The 14,859-nt window shown below is 38.9% G+C and overlaps 1 protein-coding gene across 1 annotated transcript in view; it reads right to left on the bottom strand.

Annotated features, from left to right (window-relative positions):
• Positions 1–14,859, bottom strand: part of ADCYAP1R1 (ADCYAP receptor type I) — a 134,690-nt gene that overhangs the window by 90,370 nt on the left and 29,461 nt on the right. Inside the window, exon 2 of the mRNA XM_071734585.1 lies at positions 13,695–13,861. Within this exon, the coding sequence (XP_071590686.1) occupies positions 13,695–13,745 (51 nt within the window). The 5' untranslated portion in view covers positions 13,746–13,861. The remainder of the gene's footprint in view (positions 1–13,694; positions 13,862–14,859) is intronic.

A 14,859-nucleotide genomic window follows, 5' to 3' on the forward strand; every position in this document is an offset into this window, starting at 1 on the left:
AGATCCATGGTGTATGAGCAGTGGTTGGGAAGAATATGATGTAGCTGTGCTTTCCCATGTGCCAGCCACATTCACAGCCATATGGCCTTGATACAGATATAAAATCCAGCAGAAAATGCTGTAGTGATCAGTTGAGGAACTAAGGTGTCATACAGGTAATCCAGTTAAAGGATAAGGAAAGCTACTACTCTGCTGAAAGATGTCAGTGGGAAATATTTTGCTGTTTTGGAACCAAAATTTTAAAAAGTGATGCAGTCTTCTTGGGGTTGGGGGGAGGAGGAGTAGGGAGGGTAAATCCAGAGGTGTGAACTTATTTTAGCATGATGACAAAAGAGATCAAAACAAGCGAGCTCCCCAAATAATAGAAAATCCCAAAATTTTCCTTTATGAAGTTATTAACAACTGTAATCCTTCAGTCTGGGTTTATACCACAGAGAACAATACTAATGCTACTTTTATTAGGTGATCTAATAAAATTGGGTTCCTATTCTTACGATTGTCTGCCTAATGGGTACCTTACCTCTAGATTTAGGGTTGCATCAATGCCATGCAACACATCCTCTTCTCACAGTGAATTATAATGTTTTGGGCACTCAATCTTGGTCAGGATTTATGATTTAACTTATTCCAGTGAAAAATATGGTATGGAGGGAGATTTGCAGTGTCAGTGTTTGTTTCTTGCCAGTAACAACATGAGCACAGGGTGACTTCCTTGGACTAAGGAATTCCAACCCTACCTCTTGGAAAATTATCTGTGCACTCTTTTTCCACAGTGATGACTCCAGCATTTTGCTGTTGCTGGGCACATAATTTAATCATGGCTAATCAGCAGTATTTCAATATCTGGCAAGAGCTCTTTAACAACAACTTTTAAATATAATTCTCAGAAAACAACCTCTGTTAACATGCAGTTTATGTCATGACAGAGAACAGCTAAGTTCTGGGCAGAAAAATCATTGCCAAAGGAAAGATCAGTTCCAGCAACACAATTCCCTCCACTGATGCAGCAGGTGGAATTTGGCACATTTGGGACTCACAGTAATTCAGTCAAATGCATTTTTTCTGTCTTGGGCACTTGCAAATTTTAAAATTATACCTGTTTAAAGGTGCTCTAGACAGCACTGAGTGTAAGAAGCCACTTTATCTGTTGTATAATACTTGCCTCCTTTAAGGAGTCACCTTCTCAGCTAAGGTGCATTGTCAAATCACAGCTTACAGTGGGAAATTTGGCTTTTGACTTAATTTCTGTATTTTCAGAACCTAAGAACAGCCAGCTCTGAACTGGAATCAAGCACTGTGGTTTGCAGTTCAAATGCACCCCGCTCCAGAACATCCAGGGGACAGGTGATGGGAGGACAATTTTGGACCAGTTTCCTATTTCTGATGTTTCAAAAGAACAAGAAAAGCCTATTACTTTCACATGTAGCATAAAAAGAGAAGCACATGCCCAGACTCCCTGTCAGCAGGGACACATGAATTAGCCACAATAAAACCACAACAGGCAGAGACAGCAATCACTGACATTTTCACAGGAGCTTAAGAGATACAGAAACAGTCACACCCAATTCCTTTCTTTAACCACAAGTTAGGTTGGACTCTAGAACATCTTAGATAAAGTGAGACATGTAGTATGATTTTTTTTTTCCACACTATAAACAGCCCAGACCCACTAACCTAAATCCATTTTCCCAAGGAGCTGAGAGCAGCCTCTACATGAAAGGAAAGCAGCAGCAGGAACCAGCAATGTGTGATGAAATCTCCAGTCCACAGCAGACACCAGGCAGAATTTTTAGCAGTGCTGTATTCTAACAGTGGCCCAGATGTAGCTTTCTTACACCCCAATAAATCTTCCCTGTTAGAAGCTAACCCTGGACATTTCTGCTTTTTAATTTTTTAATATTTTTTTTCCCCCACATTGCTGAGCCATAGGATCTGGCATGGAGCAATATGTTTGAGATCAGTTCTAGCTGCAGGGGTTTCAAGACATACAGCTCCCCCTTTCCCCTTTTCTTTCCTAAACATTTTATGTGTTATTATTTACTGGTTTCTACATCAAGAATACTCTGCCATTTTAAACTCCAAGTCAAAATTCATATTGAACATGGTGTAACAATGCTACCATACCTGTCAACATGTGGGATTCCTGTCCCTGTAGGACTTCTTGCCCAAATGCTTTGCTTCACGTGGTGTGAGGTTAAATAAATTGCACAGAGGCTGCCCATGAGACAACTGTGTGGGTAGGAGACAGGTGGGACTCAGCCCTGCTTTGCTACCAGCATATACACATGCAGCAATGAATCTGACACATACTGCTCATGAAATGCTAGAAAATCCTGATAGAAAATAGTTATATTTCATGAGCAGAACCTCAACGCAAGTTTCAGTAAGTTCAGATGTACTCTGTGTTACAAAATACTGCAAAATTACTAGAAAACAGATTGCACACCTCATCTTAAATTCCTATTTTTCTCTTATTTCACTGCAGGGTAGGATTTCATTTAAGGAGGGACAACATGAAGAGGTAGAGGTGGTCTTCTTCTAAGAACAGATCTCCTCCTTAAAGGGTGACTTCATTCCAAATAAACCTGCAGGACTTGGATGCATTTCAGACCCTGACAGATAAGCCACAGGTCTCCCTTTCAGAGTCTTGTCATGACCCAGATTCTGCTCCAGCATTTTCTGCTCTGCTACCATACAGAAATTTGCTCATAAGAGGGATATCTAACTGAGCAAGAACAGATTCAGAATGTGTTTTATTGACCTCATGATACATCTCCTTTTTTTCTAATCCCCAATAAAGCACAGTGGGCATCTAAAGTGTTGAGTCTTGTACCTCACCTAATAGGTACCAAGGCATTCTTGATGCAGAACTCAGTGGTACAGGGGCTCTCTGCAAGGATAAAGATGCTTCAGCTGTGCAGTTTGCAGCTGACTGCAGTGTGCAGATATTTAGGACTCAAAAACTTTTGCATATTTAAACAAGAAACAATTTTCCTGTTTCACAAAAAAAAAAAAAAAAATTAAAAATCGAAAAGGCAAAAAAATTAACCCCCCCCTCACCCTTCACTTTAAAGTCCAAGCATATATAGTTACTACTCTACACTAAAAATAATAAACTGTGGCTGATATGGTCAAGCATCTCTTCCTAAATTTAATTTGCTAAATGGGTGGAAAAGCCAATAAACTGACATCATGGAGAAACACAAAAGTTTTTCTCAGGTTATTAATGCACAGCATATTTAATTGGGTCCTTGTATGTTGACTAAGAGTCTAAATGTTACATATTTAGGATTGAAAAATGCTGTATCCTACTTCATCTGTGACAATGACCATGTCAGAACCTCAGTAAGTCCTAGTTCTGAAGTCTTCAGCCACCCCAGGTTCCCACACATCCTGATGGGTCTCAATGTTTCATGCATCCCAGCAGTAGAAGCCAAATTTCACCTCTGAGAGTCACACAATACATGTCTGGCCTCAGAAAAAAGGCCTTGCAGAGATTTCTTTCCCTTGCTTGTTGTTCTTAGCAAGCTAAAAGCCTCAGAAAAGATTTTTGCTCAGGTTCAGATTAATTTCCCTGCATAAATGCCTGCCCGAGACCTCAGGTGGTCAGAATTTCTCAGCTGTTAAACTTAACGACTTCATTTCCAGCTCCTTACTCACATCCTCTCCTTCCAAAAAAGCTGATTTCTCTTCTGATGATGCATTTTCAGCTACAGAAAGAAAACTCCATCCCACCATGTGTAGTATTTTTACTTTTCAGGAGGTTCAAACCCTTATTTTCCACTTGTCAGCCATGTCTGTGGAATGGAATAACCATGTGCAAAACGTTTGCTCTAAGGTAAATGGTCTGGATTTTCCTCACTCCACTTATTTTTTGAATTGCAGTATGACTTAAAGAAGAAAAAAGAGGTATAGCTCTGAAGCCCTTGAAATGGTAATTTTAAATTGCTGGAATACTTTAATTTGATTCAAATTGAAGTTAATAGAGAGAGGGTTTCTTTTTCTGTGGAGAAAGGTAGGGTGAGAAATGGGGACAGCTATTTTGGTCTGCTTCAGTTTTCCTGCTCTCAGAAGAAAATATTAACATAGGTAAATACTGTAAGTTCAATATTCACTAGAGAAAGAGAGAAAAGATTCCTCTGCCATGAGAGCAAATTGCTGTCATACTTAAGGTAAACAGACTTGAAAGCAAAATTGGTGGAACCTATTTTATATTGTCCCTTGAGAGCTATTCTGGGTGACTCCAGTATATGTAAGTGTCATTTATTTGATCCTCAAGATCACTGCCAAATATAAATATTTCACATTTTTACTTATGAAAAAATGAAACTGAATAAAACTCTGCCCAAAAATGCAAGCAATCAGTTCTGAAACAGAATCTGTTATATATATATATATATATGTATAAAACAGATTAATATTATTCCTACACAATCCTGTCACTTTCCTTTTATTTTTTTGTTACTTTACATTAAACTCAGGATTTCGTTCTCCCGTAATTTTGAAGATGTTATTTCACAATGGTTTCTGCCAACTTCTGCAGCTGGTTGGTGCTTGCTTTGTTGGCAGAGCCATGAACACAGCTGGAAAACTGCCACTTCCCATTGCTCAACATCCAAAAGTCTCCCTTTGTTAGCAGTGCCATGGAGTGGGAGCTGACCTCAGTACAAGATGACCTGCCCCTTAAATATTAATGTTCATCCACAAGGTGTTCTTTTGGAATTCATTAACAGAAATATAGGAAAAATCCACGGACAGAAACAAGGGAAAAGAAGCTGAATTTCCATCTTTGAATCCTGTACTTCAATATCTGCAGAATTAGTGTTGTAAGCAATAGATTACAGTGTGAAAACGAAAGCAAAAATAAACCTTATAATATTTTGGTCCCCCTCTACTCCCTTAATTCACTGAGAGATCCCTAAAGGATTAAAAATAATTTAGTAAAGAGCTGGATTAATAGAACAAATAAACTCCTATGGAGAAGGAGTAAGTAAGTCAATGGAAACATGAAGACATTCATCAGCTGAAGATTTATCTAAGACTTCATGTTAGGAAGTCAGGATGCACTGTGCCATGGCCTGGCCATCCCCTCCTTTGCTTTTCCAAAGCACCCAAGGGTCCTATCAGTACAGGCATAGATTTTATGGTTGGGGAGAAGTAGTCTCCCCAAGTGTCTTGGGGTTGGGATTTCTTGGAGTTCCCTTTTTCTGCAGGAATTAACGAAATCTGTGCCTTCGCTTATGAAACTATTAGAAAATTAATTTGTTTGAGAATGGGATCATTCTGCCAAATTGAGTTACAGATTCACCCAGGTTGGAAAGGAGCTCTGGGATCATCAAATCCCAGATACCAAGTTATGGACAGACCTCCAGGCATGTGCTTGTCCATATGTGCTGAAATGAGATGAACCGAATCCCTAAGAACTTGTACATCTGCCTTTGGCATCCTCTCTCTAACACTTGAGCATCCTGACATCAGGTGAATTTAGCTTTCCCACACCTTTTAGAGACAGGGCAGTGCAGCTGGCCTTGTTTGACACTGAAGAACAAGAATCATAGAGTCATTGAATTATTTTAATTGGAAAAGACCTTTAAGAGCATCATTTCCAGCCATTAACCCAGCACTGCCAGGGCCACCATTAACCCATGGCCCTCAGCACTACATCTACGTGGTTTTGAATTCCCTCCAGGGATGGGGACTCCACCACTGCCCTGGGCAGCCTGTTCCAATGCTTTACAGCCTTTTCAGTGAAGAAATTGTCCCTAATATCCATTCTAAACCTCCCCTGGGGCAACTTGAGGCCATCTCCTCTTGTCCCAAACTCTCATTCCTTGGGTGAAGAGACCAACCTGCTCCTCCTTCACTACAACCTCACCAATCTGGAGCAAAAAGCACATTTGATCTTCAAGCTCTCATGCCTTAGGCTGCTGCCCTAGTTGCCAGTGATCCTTAATTGCCAGATACCTGAACTAGTTGTTAGATTAAATAAAACAATTATAAAAAACCTAGAAGTTGTGCAAGCAGTAGCACAAAACTTTAGCCATTGATGGCATGGATTGTTGTCTCCTAGATGACCTCCTGTTTGGATTCTCTGTTGTCTTGGGGTTGGGATTTCTTGGAGTTCCTTTTTTCTGCAGGAATTAACAAAATCTGTGCCTTTGCTTATGAAACTCTTAGAAAATTAATTTGTTTGAGAATGGGATCATTCTGTCAAATTGAGTTACAGAATCACCCAGGTTGGAAAGGAGCTCTGGGATCACCAAGACCAACCCTTGATCCACTCCCCCCGTGGTTCCCAGCCCATGGCACTCAGTGCCACATTCAGTCTCTTCTTAAAAACCTCCAGGGGTGGAGAATCCACCCCCATTCCAGTGCCTGAAAAGATAGTTGAAAGTATCTAAAGCACTCAGGACTGGGGGGTAGAGAGATGACCTGAAGTAATAGAAAAACAAATAGAAATATGCAGATGTGTTCTCATTACTTTCCTTAGGTACCAAAGGCCTTTCAGCATCTTGATGTTGCCTTCCTGTATGAAATTCCTGACTCTTCCACAGCTTCTCTGCAAATGGAGTGTGCAAGGGGATGCCTACAGCTACAGCTAATTACAGGATGAATTGTGACTTCATCACCTTGGATGTTTAAGCTTTTAGATTGAAAATAGGGTGTCAATTTCAACATTTGTTTAAAAACAGCATCATTTTCATCTTGTATTTCTGTCTTGGTTCAGACATACTGGGCAGCACATGATGGCCAAAAATGTTTTAATTCTGTACATTTGCATGGCTGGGAGAGGTCCTAAAATGGATTTGCTCAGCCTGTAATTGCCCAAGAATTCAGCTTCCATTGCAGTAAAAAAATGTCATGTATTTTGTTTTTTTTTTTAAGTAATGGAGTAAATTGTCATTAAATTAGCTAACAGAGGTATATAGCTAAAGCCATTATAGCCAGAGGGCAGCAAGAAGAATATTTTAATATTTGTGAGGAAGTAAACACAAATTTATACCCTTGAGCTTCAGCATCTCTCTTATCCAATATTTATTTTGCATTATAAGTTGTCTGGAAGGCCCTTATCAAAGAAGAAAGGCAAACTAAAGGTCCAAATATGTTTTATGCCAAATACATAAACATGCTCAGTTGCAGCTATTAGGTAAGAATAATTAAAAATAAATGAAAAAATAATATCTCTTCCCAAATCTTCAAATATCAGTAGCTCAAATTATTGACAAACTGTTTTAGAATTCCTCAACCAACCAACTCACCAGCCTGGATTTAGCCTAAATAAGCCCTCAATTAACACTTTAATTAAGTCAGAGGCAGAATGTGGGACCAAAAGCTTTTTAGGAGAGTACACAGGAGCTAAAGTGTTTTCTTTTTCTGTCTCAAGCTTGTAGAGAATTAATAGGAATTTTACAGTCCACAAAAAGCCTACTGAGCAATATTTGAGAGAAAATGACATTGCATAAATGTGTTAATGGGCAGGCCAGGAACAGTGAAAGATTTTGTCATTTTGCAGTCCTCAGCAGAACTTTTCAGCAGAAGTGTACATATATATATATATATTTATACATATGGATAAAGGAGAGGGGAAGAGTGAGCAAAGCCACTGAGCATGGACAAAGGTTGGAAAAATATTAAACCCACCAGCTGACACAAATGAAATCTGTCTGAAAGGCATTAACTGAGACCATTTTCCCTCAGGAAAAAACATATTGGTTGAGCTTCAAGTCAAAACCATATTGATAGGGAAAAAATAATAAAATAAGCTATTTTTTGTTCCTTTTTAGAAAGGGGGAGAAGAGTTCTTAAGTGTTCCCCTTCCATATCATGTCTTGTTTGAAGAAAACATATACTTAGAAATTTTACTTTCTACAGAAAAGGGAGAAAAATTGTTGAAATTAAGCTCTTTATGCTTTACTAGAAAGATTAATTCTATCAAAGTACTATACAAATGTTTTTAAATGATAAAATTTAATTATGTGGGGAAATTATTTTTCTCTTCTCTCCACAAATGGATCTTGTTCCATTTTGCTTTTTAAATTTTTGTTTATGACAAACACAATTACACATTGGCATCTACACTCACCTATACAAATCACATATTCAGTATTCAATTTAAAAAATGCATTCCAGGAGAGGTAGTAAACAGCATTTGTGATAACCATACAAACCCCCTTATGAAAATGAGTCCCAAGATGTTGACAAAGCAAGACAATCAATTGATAACAGTGACTTAGAGTCATCTGTTCATCACCCACTCCACATTTATAAAATGTAACATTCTGCTCAAGAAGAAAAAAAAAAAAAGAGGTTTCATGGCTTTTTTTTTTTACAGGCTCCTTTTCCAAGATTTTTTTATATGTCCCAATTTTTTTTTGACTCCTCACCCAATGCTCCTCAAAGCTCATGAATACAAAACCAGGTGGAAAAAGAAAAGAATCATCATGCCATCCTTAAATCAGTGTTGTCATCACATTATTTGCCTGTCACAGAAATTATTACAACTACCAGAGAGCAAAAAAATGAACATATTAATGTAGGGCAACAATGTTCAGCTTTGTAACTTGCTGCCACAAATTCCTAAGACCTCGATCCCCCAGCTGCATAAATAAGAAAAGTTGCTGGTACAATCTGCACACTTCTAGATTTTTTTTTTTTTTTTTTTTTTTGCTTGTCATTCACTTGTTGTGCAAAGAAGCTTAAAACCACACGGTTAAAGTCTCTTTCTTCTGCTTCTGCAATAATCATGACACCTGATGTGCCCAGCATGGTTCAATGTACTCAACAGAGCACCAGCACAACATCAAGGTCTCCCACCAGCTTCAAGCAGCTCAGACAGGTTTGTCCTCATGCCAGGCTTTCTCAGAAAACCCCAGGGACTCACAGGTATCTCAGGTGGAGGTATCATCTTGAGATATCTATCACTCTGTCACCCTAAGTACCTGTCCCACCTAACTCACAGGCTGAGGCTCATCCTAATTTTTGTGCCTCTGAAAGGTGCTTGAAGTTGGTTGGCACCAAGGGCACAGGGGTGGCTTTGCAGCACTCATTTTCTCAGATGCTTTTCATGATACACCTTACCAGAAATTCTGAACCTTCTCTATGGAATTACCTTACCCACTATTACCCATCCTAAGACTTTTTTTTTTAAGCAATACACAGGCTTTTAAGAGCTTGTTACATTCTGCTGATTGCCCGCAGCACCATTTCCATATTAAAAGGAAGCTCTTGAGCAGTAAGATCTTGGCTAGCCGAGTTTTTTCTCCTCTGGAGAACACTCCCAGCAGTTTCCCAGCTATATTTGTACATATTTGTATTTGCATTTCATGAGTATCATATATTTGCATTTCCATGAGGGATGTCCCACGTAACTCTGTGTTACTTTAGAGATGGTTGCAATCCTACAGAGAGCTTGACTTCTCTAATAGGGTTATGAGATGTTACAAATCATAGAGCAGATCAACTCATTAAAAACAGCCTCGTTACGTCCTGCATGGAAAAAATAGGTTGTTTGAATAGCAGGGACCAACAAAGCCATCTATGTTTGTGCCTGAAGAACTTCAGGTTTGGGCTGCAGCAACGAATGGATGCTAAAAAACCAGAGCAAGGCTGGAGAGAAACTGGGGGGATTATGTGTCTGAATCCACTGTCTCTCATCTTTAAAAAATGAGAGATGCCTGAGCTACAGATGATCCTATTTGAATGTAGCCTGGCAGTGGAATTGACAACCAGAGATGAATAATGGAGGGTACAGAGAGCTTTCTGTACACAGCCTTAAAAGACTGGGAAATTTTACCCCCTCCAGTAAACAGGGTCTGAGAAGAGAGATTGAGTTTCTGCCTCATCTCTTAATGAATTGCTCCAACATAATTAGATTGAAGTTTCATTCCCTGTCTCTGCATCCAAATCTGTATTTGTCCATCTGACCCTCATACAGTGATCAAACTTCAGTGTTCCTTTACCAGAAGCATCACCTGCACTTTTTTTCACCTCTCTTTTTTTTTTTTTTTTTTAAGGTAGTCAGGGAACATGCAGTTTGCCAGCTAATGATACCCCATGAATAACACCTTATCAGTTGAAACATTCAAGCTTAGCAATAGTAAAACTGCAACTCCAGGAAATTCCAAGTATTGGCTGAAAAAAAATGCAGCTGATTGAATTATTACAGCCAGTTAGAACACCTGCATTGCAGTTGCATTTACAATTCAGTTCATACACTAAGCCAACTTTGTGAGTCATGAATTTCATTGTTTCTCAAGTACATTTGGAACCAGACGAAGGGATGATGGTTTAGGATCCTATCTCCTCGATAATTTTATGATGACTTTTGCTAATATTTCCAATAAAAACCAAGTGCACTGCTATCACAGGTAAGTGGAAGGAGAAATCAATCAAAATAGCAGTGAAAGTGCATTTGGGAGCAAAAAATAGCAATGATGTGCAAATGGAAAAGAGAGATGTTCAGATGAAACAAAGAAAAGAATGAGTGTGACTAAAAAAAGCAGGCTAGCTAGCAAAAAATAGATTTAAACCAGCTGAAATAGCAGCATTTAAACCCAGAAAAGCATTTAAAATGGGTAAAAAAATATAAAGCTCAAGAATTTTTCCAAAAGGCTTAGCATGTAATCATGCTTCTAGATCCTGCCTTTGCTTCCCAGTGGTTAAGAAGAAGGTGGATGTCCTGATTTGAGAGGATCAGGATAAAAGCTGCCTAAACCATACTGACCTCAGACCTTCTAGGAACCCAGAGCTCTTGCCTGGCCATGACTGTGGGAATAGCACACCTTTCCCTTTCCCTTTCCCTTTCCCTTTTCCCTTTCCCTTTCCCTTTTCCCTTTCCCTTTTCCTTTCCCTTTCCCTTTCCCTTTCCCTTTTCCCTTTCCCTTTCCCTTTTCCCTTTTCCCTTTTCCCTTTTCCCTTTCCCTTTCCCTTTCCCTTTCCCTTTTTCCCTTTCCGTTTTTCCCTTTCCCTTTTTCCCTTTCCCTTTCCCTTTCCCTTTTTCCTTTTCCCCTTTCCCTTTTCTATTTCCCCTTTCCCTTTTCTCTTTTCCCTTTTCCCGTTTCTCTTTTCCCTTTCCCTTTACTTCTTCCTTCCCTTCCCTTTCCTTTCTTTTCTGCATTTCCTTTCCTTATGCACTGTGTGTGCATAAGCAATAGTTTGTGTGTGCAAAACTGTTGATTTAATACCTGGATTACTGCAAGAAACTCCAATAAAACCCTGAACTTGTAAAGAAGCTCATAAACACTTTAGAAACAGGAAATGTAAAAGCAGAGCTGTTCTTATTAGCTCCAGTTTGTTTCACAGTATTTCATTACAGAGCTGTTCTTTCCAGAAGCTGGAACTGATCACTAATTATCCAGCCCAATGATCACAGTTATGTCCTGAAATGCTAGGAATTGGAAACCTGTTGTCCTTCTACTTTTGCCAGGAAGGTCATCCACCTAAAAGCTCAGGAGACGTTCACTCCCATTTCTTTCCCTTAATTAAAAATTGTTCACCTCTCAATAAGAAGACACCTTTAGGCTGCCTCAAGCTGATCACCACAAATCTTGAAACATCAAAGATCACTGGCCATTCCAAAAATGTCTTTTTTGCATTCATGTGAAAATTAATATGAAAATGTAATTAATTTTGTTCCAGTCTAAAAAGCTTGCTTTCATACCCAGGAATTCAACAACTCTACCCATCTGCTTTCCAGTTTCACCTGGGGTAGGATGCATCTCACCAGCACTTATAGATCATAGAATCATAGAATCCTAGAATTGGCTGGGTTGGAAGGGACCTCAGAGCTCATCAAGTCCAACCCTTGATCCACTCCCACTGCAGTTCCCAGCCCATGGCACTGAGTGCCACATCCAGGCTCTTTTGAAATATCTCCAGGGATGGAGAATCCACCCCTTCCCTGGGCAGCCCATTCCAATGTCTGATCACCCTCTTCCTAAAGAAATTCTTTCTAATGTCCAACCTAAACCTCCCCTGGCACAACTTGAGACCTCTTGTGCCCTCTTGTCTTGCTGAGAGTTGCCTGGGAAAAGAGCCCAACCCCCCCCTGGCTCCAACCTCCTTTCAGGGAGCTGTAGAGAGTGATGAGAAAGCACTGAGCTGTCCTGGGCTTATCTGAAAGCTGGGAGCTCCTAAGAGACTGAGACATGGCAAATGTCATTTCTGGGTCTCAAACCAGAAGCAAAAATGTATATTTCTCTAATCTAATGTATGTCCAAAAAAACTACCATCTGATTTAGAGCTAACCTCCTCTTATAGTCAAGAAGACAGAAATCTCATACTACCACACCCTTATAAAACAGGTTTATAGAGGAAGTCTAGTGTAACTATTTCAGAGATATGTTATAAAAATTAAGCATACTCACTTTGTTAATAAGTAATACTTTCTACTTGGAGAGCTAGGCAACAGTCATGCACTAGAAAGAAATTCCAAGACCAAATATTTGTATGAAGGGACTGTATGATTTGACAAATAGAAGAATACTACAAGTTTCAACCCTATTCTACAGAACTGAGATGAATAATGCTACATTTTATAAGTTCAGCTAATTAAAGTCATCCCTAAATAAAACCTAAGAGGGAAGAAATTGCATTTAGTAATAATAATCTTCAATAAAGATAAGTCCTGTGTGCTGGCCACTATGCATTGTAAAAAGAGAGGTCACACAGTTCATACACATGAGCAAGAAACTCTGCAAAAACTGATTAAAGGTAATCTGGTCACATTAATAAAATATTAAATAGTTTTTATTTAAGCATAAAACTAAAAGATGTGCCAAGAATGCTATAAAATTCCCCGATATTAAAGTGCAGCAACATGAGAATATCTGAATATTAAGCAATTGTAAAGCATTTGGAAGGTATAGAAGACTATAAATGAGAATGAGATAGAAGATTTAAATACTCATGCTATTTATCACAGTATCCTTCAGTGCAATCCTTTTGAAGTGATGAAAAGCACAGTTGTTATCAGTGCTCTAGCAAAGAACTGGCTTGAAATGCAAGATGAGTTTATTATAGGAGCTTCATCCTGTTCCTCACAGTGAAAGTCATGATTTATTAAGTGGTTTTATGGCTGGCATCTGAGGCCAGATACAGCCACGATGTGCAGGGGAACAACAGGCAGGAATCCCAACCCCCAGATGTGTTAATACTGAGCAATTCATAGGATAGCATGATACTTAGGAACTAAAGAGTTCTGCTGAAAATAAATCCCTGTAATCTTCATCGAGTTGAGGATCTTCAGAAAAGTGATGAAAGAGTCTGAGTGTCTGTGTCTTTGAGGCCCTCTTGTAGTATTGGCCCTCTGAAAATAGAGGAACCCAAAAGCACTCGTTGAAATATCTCAAGGCTTAAATTTCAACAGGCAGAGCTGATGGAAATCTATAATTTTATCCCCTCTGCCTGGAAAAAATAATCTTCAGCCAATGAATTTGAAACAGAAGCCCTGCTATGGTCTGGGGTTTTGTTTTGTCTTCCTTTTTTTTAATTATTACTTTCTTTTATTTTATTTTTCATCTTGGATACATCAGTGAACAAAACCCCTCAAGGAATTCACTTGTCCTTCTAGAGGATGAGCAGTGAGCACAGTTCCATTACACCAACAAAGGAGGTTGGAAAAATCTTAACCCATGGGGCTACACAGAAAAAAACCAGAATATCAGTACAATGTAAATAAAAACACCTTTTCTTACCATGGGAAGAAATGTGAGAGTGAAGAAGCAGATCTTCCAACTGATGGCCATCTTCACTCTTGATTTTGAACTGTAGTCAAGTTTTGCTTGTCACCACTATTCTGAGGGCTGAAGCACCCACTCTCTGCAGAACTTTATGTAAGGTCTTTACATCAAGGCTCAGATCTCTGCAGTGAAAGAGGAAAATTGTATTTATATAAGTTATATAAATATGGAGTGAAATGAAGAAAAAAAGCAAGGTGAAGCAAGCAGAGAACTAAACATTTGAAGGGTGAATTGTACATATTAGAGATCAAGCAAACTTGTCTGGATTGCTGCTATTAGGGATGTTCTGGGATACTTAATTTAAAGCTGAAGGACATGTCTGCTTGATCATAACTTGGATCATGGAAACTACTGGAACAGGTTCTGTAGCTGCAAAAACCTAAATTGCACTCAAAGGTAAAGGTAGGGTGGATTATTTTTAACCAGAAAAAGGACCTGTCTACTTAATTTGCTTTCAGGATTTGACCTGCATGATTTTCAGTAGTGTCTCAAAAGCACAACTGTTTGGGGTCTTCTTAGGAGACTGCATGACAGGATGTTTTCCTCCCAGACATTTCTTGTACAGAAACCAAAATCCATGAGTGGAATTGTTAATAATCTGATTGCTTTTTGAGGTGCAAAGGGATGATCTGTACTGTCAGGCTGCAGGCTCATCCATGGCATAAGAAAAGATTGACTTCTATGGACAACAGCTTCAGGCCCAGCTTGGTCTCTGCTAAGGGGTCAGGGCATCAAGAGAAAGGGAACATAGATAATAAAAAATCAGGGATTTGGGATATACAAATAATTAAGAAAAAAAAATGAAGCAAAGGTATTTTGGAAACTCACAACAGAGGAGATGGGAGAAAATACAACAAGGAGAAAAGACAGAAAAGAAACCAGACAAAAACCAAAAAATTAATAAAGATATGACAAAAGGAAATGTAAAAGAACTTTGTGATCAAGGAACACTCAATTTTTATACTGACTGCCACATATTGCCAAGACATCAGCATTTAGAAAAGAGAGAGTCTTTCAGTGAAAAAATAAAGAAGGAAAATTAAGCTCACTTTAAATTTTTTACTTCTTTGTCCAGATCCTGACTAAATGGAGAATGATTCACAAAATTCTCCCTAAGCTG

The sequence above is a fragment of the Heliangelus exortis genome, chromosome 2 (genome assembly GCF_036169615.1).
Source record: "Heliangelus exortis chromosome 2, bHelExo1.hap1, whole genome shotgun sequence".
NCBI lineage: Eukaryota > Metazoa > Chordata > Aves > Apodiformes > Trochilidae > Heliangelus > Heliangelus exortis.